This window comes from Scyliorhinus torazame, chromosome 22, assembly GCF_047496885.1.
Source record: "Scyliorhinus torazame isolate Kashiwa2021f chromosome 22, sScyTor2.1, whole genome shotgun sequence".
Taxonomy (NCBI): Eukaryota; Metazoa; Chordata; class Chondrichthyes; order Carcharhiniformes; family Scyliorhinidae; genus Scyliorhinus; species Scyliorhinus torazame.
In genome coordinates, this window is record NC_092728.1 from 93,764,096 (window position 1) to 93,782,650 (window position 18,555).

The 18,555-nt window shown below is 45.6% G+C and overlaps 1 protein-coding gene across 9 annotated transcripts in view; it reads left to right on the forward strand.

Annotated features, from left to right (window-relative positions):
- Positions 1-7,273: 7,273 nt before the first annotated feature.
- LOC140399227 (rap guanine nucleotide exchange factor 1-like) overlaps positions 7,274-18,555 on the forward strand; it is a 208,737-nt gene continuing 197,455 nt past the window's right edge. For 4 of the 9 annotated variants that reach the window (XM_072488614.1, XM_072488615.1, XM_072488617.1 and 1 more), the window contains exon 1: positions 7,275-7,601. In XM_072488614.1, coding sequence (XP_072344715.1) covers positions 7,577-7,601 — 25 coding nt within the window. In that variant the 5' untranslated portion in view covers positions 7,275-7,576. Of the gene's footprint in view, positions 7,602-18,555 lie in introns of all 9 variants that reach the window. The other 5 variants (XM_072488618.1, XM_072488619.1, XM_072488620.1 and 2 more) reach the window with 3 other exon arrangements.

The following is an 18,555-nucleotide window of genomic DNA, read 5'->3' on the forward strand; positions in this document are numbered from 1 at the left end:
CATTGTTAATTGTCATAAAAACCCATCTGGTTCACTAATGTCTTTTAGGAAATCTGCTGTCCTTACCTGGTCTGATCTACATGTGACTCCAGACCCACAGTAATGCAGTTAACTGTTAAATACCCTCTGAACAAGGGCAATTAGGAATGGGCAATAAATGTTGGTCTAGTGATATTCATATCCCTTGAACAAATAACAAAAAATAGAAAGAATCTGTTGTTCCTCTATTTTTGGTGTTCCAATGTTATGCTCCCATGGAGGTTCATCTTCCATAGAATCCCTACAGCGCAAAAGTCGGCCATTTGCCCATCGACTTTTCACCGACCCTTTGAAAGAGCACACTACCCGTGTCTACTCCCCCGTCCACCCTTCCCTATCCCCGTAACCCCATAACCTAATCTGCACATCTCTGGACACTAAGGGATAATTTTAGCATAGCCAGTCCACTTAGCCCACACATTTTTGGACTGTGGGAGGAAACCAGAGCATCCAGAGGAAGCCACAGAGACATGGGGGGGGGAGTACAAACTCCACACAGTGACCTAAGGCCAGAATTGAACCCAGGTCCCTGACACGGCGAGGCAGCAGTGCTAACCACTCTGCCACCGTGTCGCCCCCCCAAAGGCTTGTGCAGGATCTAACATATGTCTGCATATTTGAAGATACACATTCTATTAATATTATTTATTCTCTGCGTTTCATTCTCTTGACTCTGCCAATTAGAGTTTCTTCAAGTGATGCATTCCAACCCCACATTTTTATCAGTGTTGATATAATGTAAGACACTTACACTTTTCTACTCCCCAGATACACAAACAGCGAACAAACATGATGTAGGTTATCTGGGGAAGGCGGGATGCAGCTTTGAGGTTACTATCAGATCAGTCATGATCTTATTAAATGGCAGTGCAGACTCCAGTGGCCGAATGGCCTACACCTGCTCCTTGTTTGTATGTTAAGTTACCGATTGGGAGTCTTGAGCAGCTGACTGTTAGAATGTTGTTTGGTGTCTCGCTATGAGTTCTGGAGTCCTGTGTAGTTGAACATAAACGGTTTATTGTTAACATACAATGTACACATCTCCAAGGTATGGCCCTGACTAGGTGCTATTTTCATGCTGACTTCCCTCAGACTCTCTCCACAGACAATCTATCATCACGTGTCTCTCTCTGCATCATAATGTGGGCAGTGCTGTCTCACATTAATCTTTACTAACCCAAACACCCTTACGCTATACTGATCAAGACACTTAAGTTGCAGTTCTGCTTTCCATTCTTCTGAATAGCTATCAGTACAGATTGGGCATCTAGGTAAAGTTTAAAAAAATAAATCAGAGCTGCATAAAGTTAGGATTCCCTGCGATTGCAGGAATTATGGTGTCTTCAGCAATTCATTATCCTCTCCATTGAAACTAAAACTCGTCACACAATCTCCTACAATTCACAGTGCTGAGGACCGGGTTCGATCCCTACACCGGGTCGCTGTCCATGTGGAGTTTGCACATTCTCCCCATGTCTGCATGGATGTCTCCCTCACAACCCAAAAAGATGTGCAGGGTAGGTGGATTGGCCATGCTAAATTGCCCCTTAATTGGTAAAAAAAAATTTGGGTACTCTAAAAAAAAAATTTTTTAATTAAATTTGAATAAAACAAAATCTGCCTAGTAACAGCAGTAACCTGAATGTAGCTAGGCATGATGGGACGCGATCTGTATAGCAACAGATGTATGGGTCTGGCCAGAAACAGGTAGAAATCTGACTAGCAACTGCAGTACCCAGCATTTACAAGGCATGATGGGATATGATTTTAAATGTAACAAGATGCAAGTGTCTAGGCAAATTCAAGTTAGGATTCCCTGCGATTGCAGGAATTATGGATGTCTTCAGCAAATCCTGATCCTCACCCCCACAACCCAAAGATGTGCAAGGTAGAATTGGCCACGCTAAATTGCCCCTTATTTGGAAAACTCTAAATTTATTTTTTAAAAACAATCTCCTACACTAACTCTTTTAACATTATAGTGGTAATGTTACTGGACTAGTAATCCAGAGGCCTGGACTAATAATCTGCTGGCAGCAGTTTAAATCCCACCAGCGCAGCAGGAGGAATTTAAGTTTAACTAATGATTCTGGAATAAAATGCCAGTTTCATTAATAATGATAATAATTATGAAAACTCATTTGTTTCACTACTCCGGGGAAGGATTTCCGCTAACCTTACCTGGTCTGGCCTGCAAGCGGCTCCAGACCCACAGCAATGTGGTTAACTCTTAACGACTCTCTGAAATGGCCTGTTAAATCACTCAGATTATGCTCAACGGCATTTGGGGATGGGCAATAAATGATGGCCGTGTCAGTGATGTTCGCATCTCAAGAATGAATAAAAAAATAAATCTCTCCCAGGAACTCAAAATCTGTCGTTTTTAACATCCAACAATATTTGCCATTGTTCAACACTGTGGTTTCAAAACCTGAAGCATAGAGTTCATCAAATATGATTTATCCTGTCTTCTGTTATATTCTTTTAAAATTTACTGCTATCTGCATTTTTGACTTAGGTCTTTTGGGATGGTTTCTCAATTAAAAATGTATTCTAAATATCTCCCACCAGTCCAATTCCAACTTTGAATTTTTTTTTGAAAAATATTTTAATTCAAATTTTCAACATTTTAATATTTTTACAACAAATAAGCACAACCCCAACACCACCCACCTACCTCACTCCCCCCCCCCAACCCCCACACCTTGACGGCACCAGGTCCCCAACGTGTAAGATAAACAAACCCCTCATTCTGTCCCTCTCAGAACAAACTTGACCTTCTCCGAATACAGTAACTCCATTAGATCCCCCAGCCACACCGACGCACGGGGGGGGGGGGGATGCTGACCTCCACCCCAACAGGACCCGCAACCGATCAACAAGGTGAAGGCCAAGACATCCGGAGGACCCGGATTCGATCCAAGCCCTGGGTCACTATCTGTGTGGAGTTTGCAGATTCTCCCCGTGTTTGCATGGGTTTCACCCTCACAACCTAAACATGTGCAGGTTAGGTGGATTGGCCACACTAAATTGCCCCTTAATTAGAAAAAAATAATTTGGTACTCTAAATTAAAAAAAAATAGGAATTGCCTCCAAATCTTCAGCGTGGCTACCACCGCAGGACTACTTGAGTACTTCCCTGGGGCAAACGGTAATGGCGCTGTTGCCAGCACTTTTTTGTCCCTTACAGGAACCCGCCTCCATCCACACCCATAAAGCCTCCATCTCCCTACTCCAACCCCGCATCTTCTCCGCATTCACCACCCAGTAATAGTATAACTGGTTCGGGAGGGCCAATCCCCCCCCGACTGTCGCCTCCTTTGGAGCAAGACTTTGCTTATCCTAGCCACCTTCCCTGTCCACACAAAGGACGAGACCAGCCTATCCACCCCTTTTAAAAAATGCCTTTGGTAAAAAGACCGGCAGTCACTGAAACAGAAACAAGAACCGAGGCAGAATGTTCACCTTCACTGCCTGCACCCGGCCTGTCAGCAACAAGGGGAGACTATCCCACTGCAACAAGCCCTCCTTCACCTTCCCCACCAAACTCATGAAATTGAGCTTACAAAGCCATGCCCAATTCCCCACCACCTGCACCCCCAAATACCTAAAATGAGTTGTTGACTGAAATGGCAACCCTCCCACTCCAGCCCCTGGAGAAGACACCACAAAATATTTGCTTTTCCCTAGATTCAACTTGTATCCTGTAAATGCCCCGAATCTCGTCAGCAACCCCATTATATCCCTCACCGACGAGCTTGGGTTTGAGATGCACAACAGCAGTTCATCCGTGTACAGAGACATCCTATACTCCACCCCCCTTCACTATCCCTTCCATAAGTCCGAACCCCTCAGTACAATGGCCAAGGGTTCAATCCCCAGCGCGAACAAAAGGGGGATATGAGGCAGCCCTGCCTCGTTCCCCGAAATAGTGGAAAGTACCCCGAATTCATACGGTCCGTACACATGCTGTCGGATTCTTGTACAACAATTTCACCCATGCCACAAACGGAGGCCCCATGCCAAATTTCTCCAGCACAGTAGATAGCTTCACTCCACTCTGTCAAACGCCATCTCCGCATCTACTGCCACCACTACCTCCAACTCCCTTCCTTTTGCTAGAAAAGCAGCTGCTGCACTATTGATGACAGCTGATTGCCACGTAAATTAACCCCGTCTGATCCTCCCCAACAGCCTTCGAGAGGCTCTCCTCCAACCTCGGTGCCAGCACCTTTGCCAATATCTGAGCGTTCAGTGGAGAAATGGGCCTGTACGACCCACACTCTACCGGATCATTATCCTTTTTAGGGAATAGTGAGATGGATGCCTGTCCCATCTTCTCTGGCAATACTCCCCGAACCATTGCCATCCTCAAACATTTCTACCATCAGCGGTGCCAACTTATTCCTGAATTTTTTAATAAAATTCCATCGGGAACTGCATCTTTCCAATCGCTGCCTGCATTCTTCCACCCCCATTGCTTCCTCCAATCCTGCTCTCTCCTCCTCCCCGGGCACTCTAGTTGCTCCAGAAATTCCCGCATACCGACTCATCCCCCGACAGTTCCGACTTATCCCGATAAAGGTCTTCAAACGCCTTATTCACCTGCTCCACTGGCACTTGGGAATTATTTAATTTTTGTTTTACTTATAATGTAATCTAACTTCCTGTCAGCGCTCTGTTTACATTCAATTAAAATGTAACTGTGGTCTGGATGCCAGCTCAGTGCAGCTGTGATTTTGAATATGTAGATCGGATAAGGGTAATAGTGAGCAGGAGAATCTGTGTGTCCTGCTCAGTGTCACTGAGTGGATATCAGTCTCTCGCCTATCCAAAGGTCCACAAGGATTTGGATAAACAAGGCAGTGGTTTTAACAGACGCAAGTTCCTTGGTACTGGTGACTTTTTAAAAAGAGTTTCATTTACTGAGTTTTAATTATCAATCATAATACCTTGTAATTCTTGTATAGGTATATTTGTTCAGTTTGATTTGAGAATATCTCATCATTTTTGGATAAGCTAATTTCTCCCGAAATGTTTTGGAAGTATTATTCTACATTTGTTTACTACTTTTAACCACTTGTTCGGATGAAAGGTCCTTTTGAGACACTGGATCGGAATTTGCTGGAAAGATTGAGGTGTTTGAATGGCACGAGCTGTTATTACTGTGTAAGCTGGCCAGAAACTAGTGTCGAAGGGGAGAAACCCCAGGAATTGTGAATTGTCACAAGTAGAACATAGAATCGCTACAGTGCAAAATGAGGCCATTCAGCACATCCAGTCTGCAACGACCTTCGAGAGCTCCCACCCTATCTCCAACACACAGCTACCCCACCTAACACTTTGGACACTCGGGGAAATTTTTAGTATGGCCAGTCCACCTAACCTGCACATCTTTGGACTGTGGGAGGAAACCAGAGGACCCGGAGAAAACCCGCACAGACACGGGGAGAACATACAAACTCCACACAGACAGTGACCCAAGGCTTGAATTGAACCCGAGTACCTGGTACTGTGAGCCAGCAGTGCTAACCACTGTGCCACCCTGCCGCTGGATGATTTGCTCGCTGTTAACTTCTCAAAAACAGCATCTTAACCTCCCCATGTGTTTCTTGAAATTGCTACATTTGCACATTATTTGCCCATTGGTCATCCATGGCGGAGAGAGAGAAAGGACACGTGATGATGTGAGTGATGGAGGTGGGCCTGCTAGGAAGGAGGAGTTGGAGGAGGCCCCAGACCAGATGGACAGATGAGATGACAAGAGACGTAAATAGGTGGGATTAGAAGAGGAATGGCTGTTGACAGGAAGAGATGGAGAAGAGTGATCAGCCAGCATTGAGGTGACCCCAAATAAAATGTAAGAAGCTGAAAGAAAATATAGTTGGAACTCTCTCCACAGATGCTGACAGACCTGCAGGGTATTTCCAGCATTTACTGAGTAATAAGATGTGACATGGTGCTGGACAGGACAATTAGCAAATAAAATCTGACACTGAATCACACAAGATGCTTGACAAAAGCTTGGCCACAGCTCCGGTTTCCTCTCACAGTCCAAAGATGTGCAGGTTAGATGGATTGGCCATGCTAAATTGCCCCTTAGGATCATAGTATTTACATTGTTGAAGGAGGCCATTCGGCCCATCGAGTCTGCACCGGGCCTTGGAAAGCGCACCCTACCCAAGCCCACACTTCCACCCTATCCCCGTAACCCAGTAACCCCACTTAACATTTTTTGGACACTAAGGGCAATTTAGCATAGCCAATCCACCTAACACGCACATCTTTGGACTGTGGGGGGTAACCCAAAAGGTTAGATTGGGTTACGAGGATAGGGTGGAGGTGTGGGCTTAAGTAGGGTGCTCTTTCCAAGGGCCGGTGCAGACTCTATACCAGTCTATTAACACATTCTGCTTTCTTACATCCTTCGTTCTACCATTAACACTTCCTGTGCTCTTGTGTCCATGACATCTTTGTCAAATCTCTCCTGAGCTCCTCCCTGACCTTCAATTTTGCTCCGCCCCACCTCAAAGGTTCTCTACCCCCTCTGTTTAGCTCTGAGGAAGAGCTCTAGAGACTCGAAACGTTAACTCTTGTTTCTCCCGCTGCAGATGCTGCCCGAACTGCTTCTGCCTCCTTTATACCAGCGATGGTTTTATTCCAGATTACCTGCAGAGTATTATGCTTTTGGGCAGCATGGTAACACAGTGGTTAGCACTGCTGCCTCACAGCACCAGGGCCCCAGGTTCAATTCCGGCCTCGGGTGACTGTGGGGATTTTGCACTTTCTCCCCGTGTCTGCGTGGGTTTCCTCCCACTGTCCAAAGATGCACCGGTTAGATGGATTGGCCATGCTAAATTGCCCCATAGTGTCCAAAGAGGTTAGGTGATGTTACAGGGTGACGGGGATAGGGTGGAGACGCGGGCTTGTGTAGGCTGCTCTTTCCAAGGGCCGATGCAGACTCGATGGGCCGAATGGCCTCCTGCACTGTAAATTCTATGAAATCAAAGTTGTTGTTGTGACGTGCACCTGGAGAGGCTTTGCGTGTTTGTGGGGGTGGGAGAGACACAAGGTTGGCATGGTCCTCCGGCCGGCAGGCAGGCGGCGATGTGGTCCTCCCACCGGCAGGTGGCGTTGTGGTCCTCCGCTCGGCAGGCAGGCGGCGACGCGGTACTCCGGCCGGCAGGGGGCGCTGCAGCTGGCGGATGGGGCGAGTTTTGGGCGGCTGAGGGCAGGGAGAGCAGGGAGCAGGGCTCCTCCTTCGCTCGGGGGGTGGGCTTTTTTTTTTAAAGTCCTCCGCTGCGGATCCCGTCCTCCCGCGGCCAGTCTGCGAGTCAGTCAGTCAGCTCAGCAGAGAGAGAGAGGGAGAGGCCGGCCCTGGGCGGGCGGCAGGAGGAGAGAAGGCGGTTTGGAAAGTAACGGGCGGCTGCGGTAAGGTGGCGGGCGGGAGACGTCATGGGGACCGAGTGAGTGGGGATTTCTCCTCATCGAAGGGGCGGGGGAGAGGAGAAGAACCCCCGCGGGCCGGCGTCAGGAAATGTCCGGCAGGCTGGAGAAACCAGGTGAGCGAGAACCTTTGGGGCGTTTCGGGCAGGGAGGTGAGGGCCGCTGAAGGTCACGGATCCGCCGGCCGGAGCCTGGGCTGCCCGCCTCCCCGCTGGCAAAGCCGAGGCTCCCGAGCGGCAGTAGGCCGCGGCGAGGTGGGCTGCCACCCCCCCCCCCCCCCCCGTGCTGACTGAGCGTCCCGGTCCTCACTCCCTTACCCAGTCAGTTGTTTGGGCTCCTGTCATCGTTGGGGAAGCGGGCAGTGGGGCGGAGCGCACCCCCCCCCCCCCCCCATCCGTTTGTGCAAACGTTTTTAAAAGAGTCGCCAGAAGGATGTTCCGTATACGGGCTGGTTGGGGAAGTAAGGTGGGAGCTAACGGGAACGTGCTGTTCCTTTTTAAAGATTCTTCAGCCCCGCTCACTCAGTTCCTTATTCGTTTCTCGCCTTTTTTCTCCCCCACCTCCTTCTGATCCTAACTTATCGCCAGGAGGCGCCAGAGAGCACGGGGTGGGGGAGGGCAGATGAGTGGTGGGTATTTGGCAGCCCCCTCCCCTCAGAATTTATAGTGCAGAAGGAGGCCATTCGTCCCATCGAGTCTGCACGCCCCTTGGAAGGAGCACCCTACCTAAGCCCATACCTCCACCCTATCCCCATAACCCCACCTAACCTTTTTTGACACCAAGGGGCAAATTAGCATGGCCAATCCACCTAACCTGCACAACTTTGGCCTGTGGGAGGAAACCGGAGCACCCGGAGGAAGCCCACGCAGGCATGGGGACAATGTGCAGACTCCGCACAAACAGCGACCCGAGCCGGGAATCGAACCTCGGATCCTGGAGCTGTGAAGCCACTGTGCTACTGTGCCACCCATCTTCACCACGCATGTGGGTACACCACTTCTTATGCCACCCTGCAGCACCCTACTGTTGAGGCTAAGAATTTGCTGCGTGGGGAACTGGGTCCAGATTTCCACCCTGGAGCCTTTTGCCGACCTCCGTTGTTTATGGCTGTACTGCCATCATCCTCTGCTCTTGATCTATTACCTGCCGTGATGAGGCTCTTTGAAACTCAGTTGTGAGGGTAGTGGGTTCAGGGACCTCTGACGTTCAGGGACCTCGGTGAGGTTGGTGACCCCTGTGTCAGCAGTTTATTTATAAAGTTCCTTTGATGTAATAAAATGTCCCATGGTGCTTGACAGGAGCAATCAAAATTTAGCACTGAGCCATTAGGGCAAATGACCAAAAGCTTGGCCAGAGCTAAACGAGCATTTCAAAGGAGGAATGAGTGGCGCGAGGTTTGGGGGTGGATTTCTAAAGCTTAGGACCTTGGCAGCTGAAGGCATGGCAATTATGGTGGAGTGATTTAAAGTTGGCGATACTCAAGAGGCAAGAAATGGAGAAGCGCAGATTTGGAGGATTTCAAGGCTGGGGGAGATTTGAGATGATGAGAAGCGAGGCTGTGGAGACATTTGGAAACCAGAATAAGAATTTTTGTATTAGAGGTGTTGCTTGCCCAGGCGTCAGTGTAGGTCAGTGCAAGTAAAAAGGGTGAATGAGACGTGATGCAAGAAAAGACATGGGTAGCAGATTTTAGATGGCCTTGAATCATGAAGGATAGAATGTGGGAGATGAAAGCAAATTACTGCGGATGCTGGAATCTGAAACAAAAACTGAAAATACTGGACAATCTCAGCAGGTCTGACAGTATCTGTGGAGAGAAAAGGGAGCTAACGTTTCGACTCTGGATGACTCTTTGTCAAAGCCAAAGAATGTGGGAGGTTGGCCAGGTGTGTTGGGTTAGTTTCATCTAGAGGTAACAAAGGCATGGATGAAGGTTTCGGCAGCAGATGAGCTAAGGTGGGGGTGGAGTTGGGCAGTGTTGCCAAGTTGGAAATAGCCGGTGATCGTGACAGCACCGGACGTGTTGTTGAATTCTTCATGTGGTTGAATCATAAATCACAAAAGAATGGTACAGAACAAAAGGAAGCCATCGGCACAGTGTCAGCTTTTTTTGCATCTTACCACTTCATGTCAGCAGAAAAGATGTTCAAAATAAGCTGTATGTACTTGGTGGAAGCAATGAAGAATAGGGATTTTCACAGTACCTTCATTGCAGTGTTAATGTAAGCCTACTTGTGACACTAATAAAGATTATTATTAATAAATTAGGCTATTGGGGTGGCGGAGATTAACCTTATCAATAGAGTGAACTCGTATCTACATTTATAATCTACATTTGGAGTTGTGTGGTGGTGGGGGGGTGGGCTTAGTGGTATCTTATGTGGAAAGGTTCGACAAGCTGGGCCTGTATTGATTGAAATTTAGAAGAATGAGAGGTGATCTTATTAAAACAAGATCCTGAGGGAAATTGACATGCTGAAAGGATGTTTCCCCTTGTTGAAGAGTCTAGGAACGAAGAGAGACAGTTTAGAAATAAGGGGCCTCCATTTAAAACGGTGATGAGAGGAAATTCTTTGAGTTGAGTCTTTGAAATTCTCTTCCTGGAGAGCAGTGGAGGCAGGGTCATTAAATATTTTTAAGGCAATGGTAGATAGACTCCCTTGTTGGTCAAGAATCTAAGGATTTTGGAGGTAATCGGAATGTGCACTTAAGGCCACAGTCAGATCAGCCATGATTTTTAAAAATAAATTTCAATTAAGGGGCAATTTAGCATGGCCACTCCACCTATCCTGCACATCTTTGGGTTGTGGGGGTGAGACCCATGCAGACACGGGGAGAATGTGAAAACTCTAGACGGACAGTGGCCCGTGGCCGGGATCGAACCCGGGTCCTCCGCTCTGTGAGCCTGCAGTGTTAACCAGTGTGCCACTATAACCGTGATTTTATTGAATAGTGAAGCAGGCTTGAGGGACTGAATGGTCTACTCCTCTTAAGTGTTCATATGTAGTGAACAATTCACGGCATAAAGCTGTGAATGAGTTTTGAATGAAATGTATTGTATTTGCATGATAAGTAGGATAATATCAAGGTGGATTGGATTGGATTTGTTTATTGTCACGTGTACCGAGGTACAGTGAAAAGTATTTTTCTGCGAGCAGCTCAACAGATCATTAAGTACATGAGAAGAAAAGGGAATAAAAGAAAATAAATAATAGGGCAACACGACATATACAATGTAGCTACAAAAGCACTGGCATCGGATGAAGCATACAGGGTGTAGTGTTAATGAAATCAGTTCATAAGAGGGTCATTTAGGAGATGGTGACAGTGGGGAAGAAGCTGTTTTTGAGTCTGTTCGTGCGTGTTCTCAGACTTCTGTATCTCCTGCCCGATGGAAGAAGTTGGAAGAGTGAGTAAGCCGGGTGGGAGGGATCTTTGATTATACTGCCCGCTTTCCCCAGGCAGCGGGAGGTGTAGATGGAGTCAATGGATGGGAGGCAGGTTCGTGTGATGGACTGGGTGGTGTTCACGACTCTCTGAAGTTTCTTGCGGTCCTGGGCCGAGCAGTTGCCATACCAGGCTGTGATGCAGCCTGATAGGATGCTTTCTATGGTGCATCTGTAAAAGTTGGTAAGAGTCAATGTGGACATGCCGAATTTCCTTAGTTTCCTGAGGAAGTATAGGCGCTGTTGTGCTTTCTTGGTGGTAGCGTCGACTTGGGTGGACCAGGACAGATTTTTGGAGATGTGCACCCCTAGGAATTTGAAACTGCTAACCATCTCCACCTCGGCCCCGTTGATGCTGACAGGGGTGTGTACAGTACTTTGCTTCCTGAAGTCAATTACCAGCTCTTTAGTTTTGCTGGCATTGAGGGAGAGATTGTTGTCGCTACACCACTCCACTAGGTTCTCTATCTCCCTCCTGTATTCGGACTCATCGTTATTCAGATCCGGCCCACTATGGTCGTATCGTCAGCAAACTTGTAGATGGAGTTGGAACCAAGTTTTGCCACGCAGTCGTGTGTGTACAGGGAGTAGAGTAGGGGGCTAAGTACGCAGCCTTGCGGGGCGCCGGTGTTGAGGACTATTGTGGAGGAGGTGTTGTTGTTCATTCTTACTGACTGTGGTCTGTTGGTCAGAAAATCGAGGATCCAGTTGCAGAGTGGGGAGCCGAGTCCTAGGTTTTGGAGCTTTGATATGAGCTTGGCTGGGATTATGGCGTTGAAGGTGGAGCTGTAGTCAATAAATAGGAGTCTAATGTAGGACTCCTTGTTTTCGAGATGCTCTAGGGATGAGTGTAGGGCCTGGGAAATGGTGTCTGATGTGGACCGGTTGCGGCGGTATGCGAATTGCAGTGGATCAAGGCGTTCTGGGAGTATGGAGGTGATGCGCTTCATGATCAACCTCTCGACTGAAGGTGCATATTAGTAGAATACTTTTCTCTTTTTGGATGGGTGAGCGAACGATTAAACAATTGCACATTCCCTCTCTAGCTATGTTTCAAATAATGTTGCGTATGCTGAGCAATTCTGATGGTATTGATCTTCGGTAGTGCAATGTATTTGAAATGTTACAGAAGCCGATAGTTAAGGTCAAGCAGTTAAAATTTGCATATGTTTTACATAATTATTCAAGTTAAATTGAAGGCTGCTATAATCAAGGGGTTTAGAAAATGTGGTTGCTGTCTACTAAAGGTAGTGTGACCAAACCATTTCCATACTATCAAGATGATTACATTAAAATGAATGTAACCGCATCTAAAAAATGGACCATGTCTCAAAGCTGATTTATAATGGAATGTAGAACTGATTTTAATCCGTGACCATGTTGTTTTATATTGGTGAAGAATTGGGTGAATGATACGGCCTTTGTTTTCTGACTTCCTAAAAGTGAAAGCTGTCTTCACAGTTTTGGTGGTCTGAATCTCTAAATTGACTATATACTTGAGATATTTTTACTTTTGTATGAGAATATTTTGGAATTCTAGCTTTCGGTGAGGGTTGGTGTATTTTGCGTTCCTGGGCTGTCTGCCCTGTTGAAATCCTGTAAATGAACAGAAGCTGCTGTCTTCTGTCTGCTTGAATTTGTTTAGTGCACTGAATTGATTTCTTTTCTTTCTCGTCTTGTCGTAAAGTTGTGCATTGCAGTCTTAAATAGAAGTCAAACCCCATCTGGAAATAAAATTTACCCAAGCATAAATGCAGAGATTAAAATTGGAGTTTATTTTAAATTTTTACGTTTTTGTGGGGTATGAGTAGGTGGTAAGTGTGGGGAGGGAATAGAAAGAGGCATTGAATTTGGCTCCAGAATTAACAGACTTAATAATAATCAAATGTCTGCAGCACTTGTTGAATAGTCATGTACTATACTGGCTGCTAACTGTTTGAAGTCAGGTATGTGGTATGAAACGCAATATATCAGTAAGGATAGAAAGTTGGCTGGGAAACAGAGTTAGGGTAATTGTACTGTTAGAAATGTCGAAGGGTTGAGCGTTGCGCACCCATGCAGAAGGGTTGAGCGTTGCACACCCATGCAGAAGGGTTGAGCGTTGCACACCCATGCAGAAGGGTTGAGCGTTGCACACCCATGCAGAAGGGTTGAGCGTTGCACACCCATGCAGAAGGGTTGAGCGTTGCACACCCATGCAGAAGGGTTGAGCGTTGCACACCCATGCAGAAGGGTTGAGCGTTGCGCACCCATGCAGAAGGGTTGAGCGTTGCGCACCCATGCAGAAGGGTTGAGTGTTGCGCACCCATGCAGAAGGGTTGAGCGTTGCGCACCCATGCTGAAGGGTTGAGCGTTGCGCACACATGCTGAAGGGTTGAGCATTGCACACCCATGCAGCCAATGCTGGGTGATGTTTTCAATTTTAGTATTTGGGGATGATTTATGCTTGGGGGCTATAATCTAGAAATTTGCTGATGACCCAAGAGTGGGTGAAAGGTTTGGTAAGCAGTGATGAACATAGTGAAATACTCAATGGACTGGTGGATGGAAAATACATTTTAATCTATAAACCCCCCCCCCCCATTTATACAGATTTTGAGATAAACAAGAACTGAGAGCATCGATTTAAAATTGTGGGCAGGGAGATACCACTATTCCACAAAGTAGACATGTGTATTGGATGAGGCCATTACAGAAGGAGATTAATGTCATGTAGAACACAAGAGTATAGGTTCACCACGATGCTTGGGGTGGGAATTTGAAGTGACTATTTGCGATTCTGGGTCCTTTTCCACTGGTGCAGAGAATGTGAAGAGGACTTTTAATAGTCTTTATAGTGACCAGGAAAAAAAAAAATTTCCACTGGTTGGATAAGCTGCTGTGGCAATGGTTCAGCCCTTTTAAGCAAAGAATTCTTTGTCCAAAGGAGTGACTGAGACAATAACCGTTGCATCATTTGAGGGAAAATTGCACATGGTATTTCAGCCGAGATAGATACCACATTATGGGGAGCAGGCAGGGCAGTAGGATTAGTTTTGGTTTGCTGCACTAAAGAGCTGGAACATACTTTATGGTTTGAAGGGCGTCCTGTGCTGTATACTTCTATATAGGCAAACTAGGTGGCATTACACCCTGGCTATTGCCTTGGCTTATTTCCTCGGCTTATTTTCTCTTAACACGATGCCTAACCATGGCAACAATCATGGAATATAAAATTTATTCTTGATCGTAATTTAAATCTGAATCATAAAATCCCTACAGTGCAGAAAGAGGTCATTCTTTCACTGACCCTCTGAATGAGCACCTCACCTAAGCCCATCCCTGTAACCCCACCTATCTTTGGACTCTGGGAGGCAACCGGAGCACCCGAGGAAACCCATGGGGAGAAGGAGCAAACTACACACGGGTGGTCACTCAAGACTGGAACAGAACCTGGGTCCCTGATGCTGTGAGGCAGCAGTGATAACCACTGTACAATCATGCTGCCCTGCATAATATTTTATTGCAAACCATGTTTGCTTGAGCTTTCAAATTTATTCCCTGCTATCCTAGGGCGGTCTGGAGACACAAATAGTTGGTTGATTATTGAATTTGCAAAAGATTACTAAAACTACAGGAAATTCATTATCCAACCCATAAAATGTACGACCATTGTAGTACCATTGTAGAATCTGACAGCTAGGACCTAGAACCATAGAATTCCGACAGTGCATAAGGAGGCCATTCAGCCCATCGAGTCTGCACCATCCCTCTTAGGTCCACCCCCCTGCCCTGTCCATGTAACCCCACTTAACGTGTACATCTTTGGACACTAAGGGGCAATTTAGCATGGCCAATGGGCAGGAAGGCAGCCAGCATTATCAGAGACCCCTCCCACCCAGGCATTGCCTTCTTCCAGACCCTTCTATAAGGCAGAAGGTACAGAAGTTTGAAGACCCGCACATCCAGCCATAGGAACAGCTTCTTTCCCACAGCTACAAGACTCCTCAACGACTCCCCCTCGAACTGATCTGTTCCCTGTAAGAATACTATTCACGACACCCTATGCTGTTCTTGCTCATGTATTTGCTTTGTTTGGCCCCTTGTTCCGCACTGCTGGTTTAGCACAGTGGGCTACACAGCTGGCTTGTAATCCAGAACACGGCAGCAGCATGGGTTCAATTCCAGTACCAGCCTCCCCGAACAGGCACCGGAACGTGGTGACTAGGGGCTTTTCACAGTAACTTCATTGTAGCCTACTTGTGACAAGTAATTATTATTATAACCAATCACTGTTTGTCGATGTACCATTGTCTATGTTCTCCGTTGATTATTCTCTTTGTCTATTATGTTTTTTCTGTGTACATTCCCTCGGCCGCAGAAAAATACTTTTCACTGCACTTCGGTACATGTGACAATAAATCAAATCAATCAATCTACCTCACCAGCACATCTTTGGACTGTGGGAGGAAACCGGACTAGCCGGAGAAAACCCATGCAGCCACAGGGAAAATGTGCAAACTCCACACAGTCACCCATGGCCGGAATTGAACACGGGTCCATGATGCTGTGAGGCAGAAGTGCTAACCATGAGTTTTGGGTGTTGCTGCCAAGGCCAACATTTATTGCCTAACCCTAACTACAATAGACTGCAGTTTGTGAGGTGTAAGTACAGCTACGGTGCTGTTAGGAAGCAAGTTCTGGGATTTTGACACAGGTGAGATAAAGGGATATATATTTCCAAGTCAGTATGGTAATGTCAGGCTTGTGACAAGAACATTGAAAAAAGTCAAACTATTGTAATTTTGCTCCTCGCTATGTTTTGGAAATATGCAACAAAGTAACTTTAAAAATTGTCCCTGTTGATGGTCCATTGCAAATATCTATTCCTTGGTTCTGCAAAAATTGTACGACGATTATTTTGGTTTGTTCGGTAGATATTTTTCTATAATGCAGCACAGCTCCTTACTTAGCCTTTGAATTTTTATAGTGTATCTGTATCCAAGTTAACTGAATGATTGCTTTAATTGATGGAATTCTAATAATGGCAAATTTGAATAAAATTTGAACTCTCTAAACTACCAGAAGTCTATGCAGTCCTTATTATTGTGGAACCTGGTTATAGAGTTTCCCAGTGGGCTCTCTGGAGATTGTTGTATGCTTGCTGTCATGTTTGTCACACAAACTACCCTCTCAGGTTTTATGCACCTGATCCTATGTCCTTTGGAGGGTGTATTGTACTCCACATAAATACGGTAAAAAGTTTCCATGCACCTTTGAATATACAATAGCTCCAACAATGAAACTGTTGCATGAGTAAGAACTGGCAATATAGGAATAGAACTTTGGATGCTCAGATAGCGGATATTTAGCCCATTGTGTCTGCTCTTTGTTGGAGCGACCCAACACTAACTTATTGTCTTAATTTTGTTCCTATCTTGCTTCAAATGTTCCAGTCTGAGACACGGTGCATTTTCACGAATATGTCTTTTTAAAAATTTAGTGTTGGTACTTTATGCAATTGCATCCTTAGTTCAAAGATTTTGACCTGAGTAATAGCTGCAATGGTTTATTAATGAAATTATATTGCGCAGTAATAGATAAATTCATGGAATAATCATCAAGTGAATCGGGTATTGAAATTAAGCTTTCTTCAAAAAGTAGTTGGATCGTTTTGTTTAGTTCTTTAGGTTCAGAGTCCATCTAAGGTGGGAATACTTTGATTTCAAATTTATCTTGTTTCTGCAGTACAGTGTCTGGTTAACAGATGTGTGAAGGGATGCTGAGCTACACCACTGTGCCCACGCCAGATTGGGCGCAAAATGGAATTCTGTCAACTGACTGGAATATTGCAATGGAAACAGCTGTAAAGGCATGCCAGCAGACTGTAAAAGAGCCAACTTATTTTATAACTAGATTATCCGTGTGGATGTATTTGCATAAACTTCACCTGGGTGTTCGTATCTTGTCCTTCCAGAAATATTTGACGCTTGCATTTCCATTCTTGTTTTTTGGTGCACTTGGGTTGTGGTGGGGAAGGCAAAATGTGTCTGTCACTGAGGAGGTCATGTGACTAACCAAACTGATTGACTTGCGTAAGTTGCACAGTGAGAATTCAGATTGGTCAGAAGGTTCTGCAGTGTGCTACATTAATTTAGATGGCGCCTCAGTTGACTTTCTTACCTTGGTTTAGAAATTGTGCGGTGTGTGTGTTTGGGAATTCATGCTAAACTTGCGTAGATTTTAATTTTGTGTCACCATTGATTATTTACAATTAGATAGTTGCCAAAAGTCTGCATTCAAATCTCTGATCAAGTATGCAGTATTTTCTATCCATGGAGGTGATCAAAACTTTCCTCCATTGAAGTCTGTTCAAAACTGGCAATCCCTGCAGAGCATCGAATCGCTGAATTGAGATTTCAATTGACCAATAACCTTAATTTCCGGCAGTGGTTCAGGTTCTATTACTACTTCACAATGTAAATGTTAATGCTCAGAGTCTTTCTTTTTGGTGTTTGATCCTCTTTAGTTAACAGTCAGCTGAATAATTCAAGTTAACAAAGCCACAATTGTTTCTGTTCCTGTCACTTTCCAGCTAAACTTTACCTCGGTTCTCAAAATCTTCATGACTTATTCATTTCCTTTTTAGCATTGTCAGAATTTCCACTTCCTTCTGTAACTCAGAATTTCTGCTTTATTGAACTTTCCAAAATTCCCAATCTGCACTTCGTGTTTCAGAATGTCATCAGCATCCTAATTTCTCGCCACTTTGCTTCAACACAAGACTGCCATTCTTGCCCAGATTATAATGCAGTTTTCAACACTGGCAGCTAATGGGAAATGTCTCACTGTATTATAGGAGTTTTCAACAAAATTACTAATTTCTTGGTAAAATTACTATGAATAGTTGTTTTTTCCAGCTATTCCAGGCTGATATTAAAATGTTGGCTGATAGGTTGATTATATTTGAAGTGCAGATGCAGGGTGTAATTTAATCTGCTTTCTGACTTGATGCTGAAGTAATGTTTGTGTCACAAACGGTAGCACAAACGGGGGCAGCACGGTAGCATTGTGGATAGCACGATTGCTTCACAGCTCCAGGGTCCCAGGTTTGATTCCGGCTTGGGTGACTGTCTGTGCGGAGTCTGCACATCCTCCCCGTGTGTGCGTGGGTTTCCTCCGGGTGCTCCGGTTTCCTCCCACAGTCCAAAGATATGCAGGTTAAGTGGATTGGCCATGATAAATTGCCCTTAGTGTCCAAAATTGCCCTTAGTGTTGGGTGGGGTTACTGGGTTATGGGGATAGGGTGGAGCTGTTAACCTTGGGTAGGGTGCTCTTTCCAAGAGCCGGTGCAGACTCGATGGGCCGAATGGCCTCCTTCTGCACTGTTGATTCTATGACAACACTTGCATACAATCTGGATGTGTGTATAATTTTTTTGAATTATTCGACTTTCACATATGTCATAAGTTGCTCAGTTGTAACATCTCCTTACACCTCTAACTTTGTATCACGTTTGCACCTCTTTTAGGCTCTTGTCTCTCTTCTTCCCTTCCCTCAACCTGTTCCTTCCCCTTCCTTGTCACCAATATTCTGTTGCTGGTATATCTTGTATCTGAGTATATCCTTGTCTTTGGTATTTGCT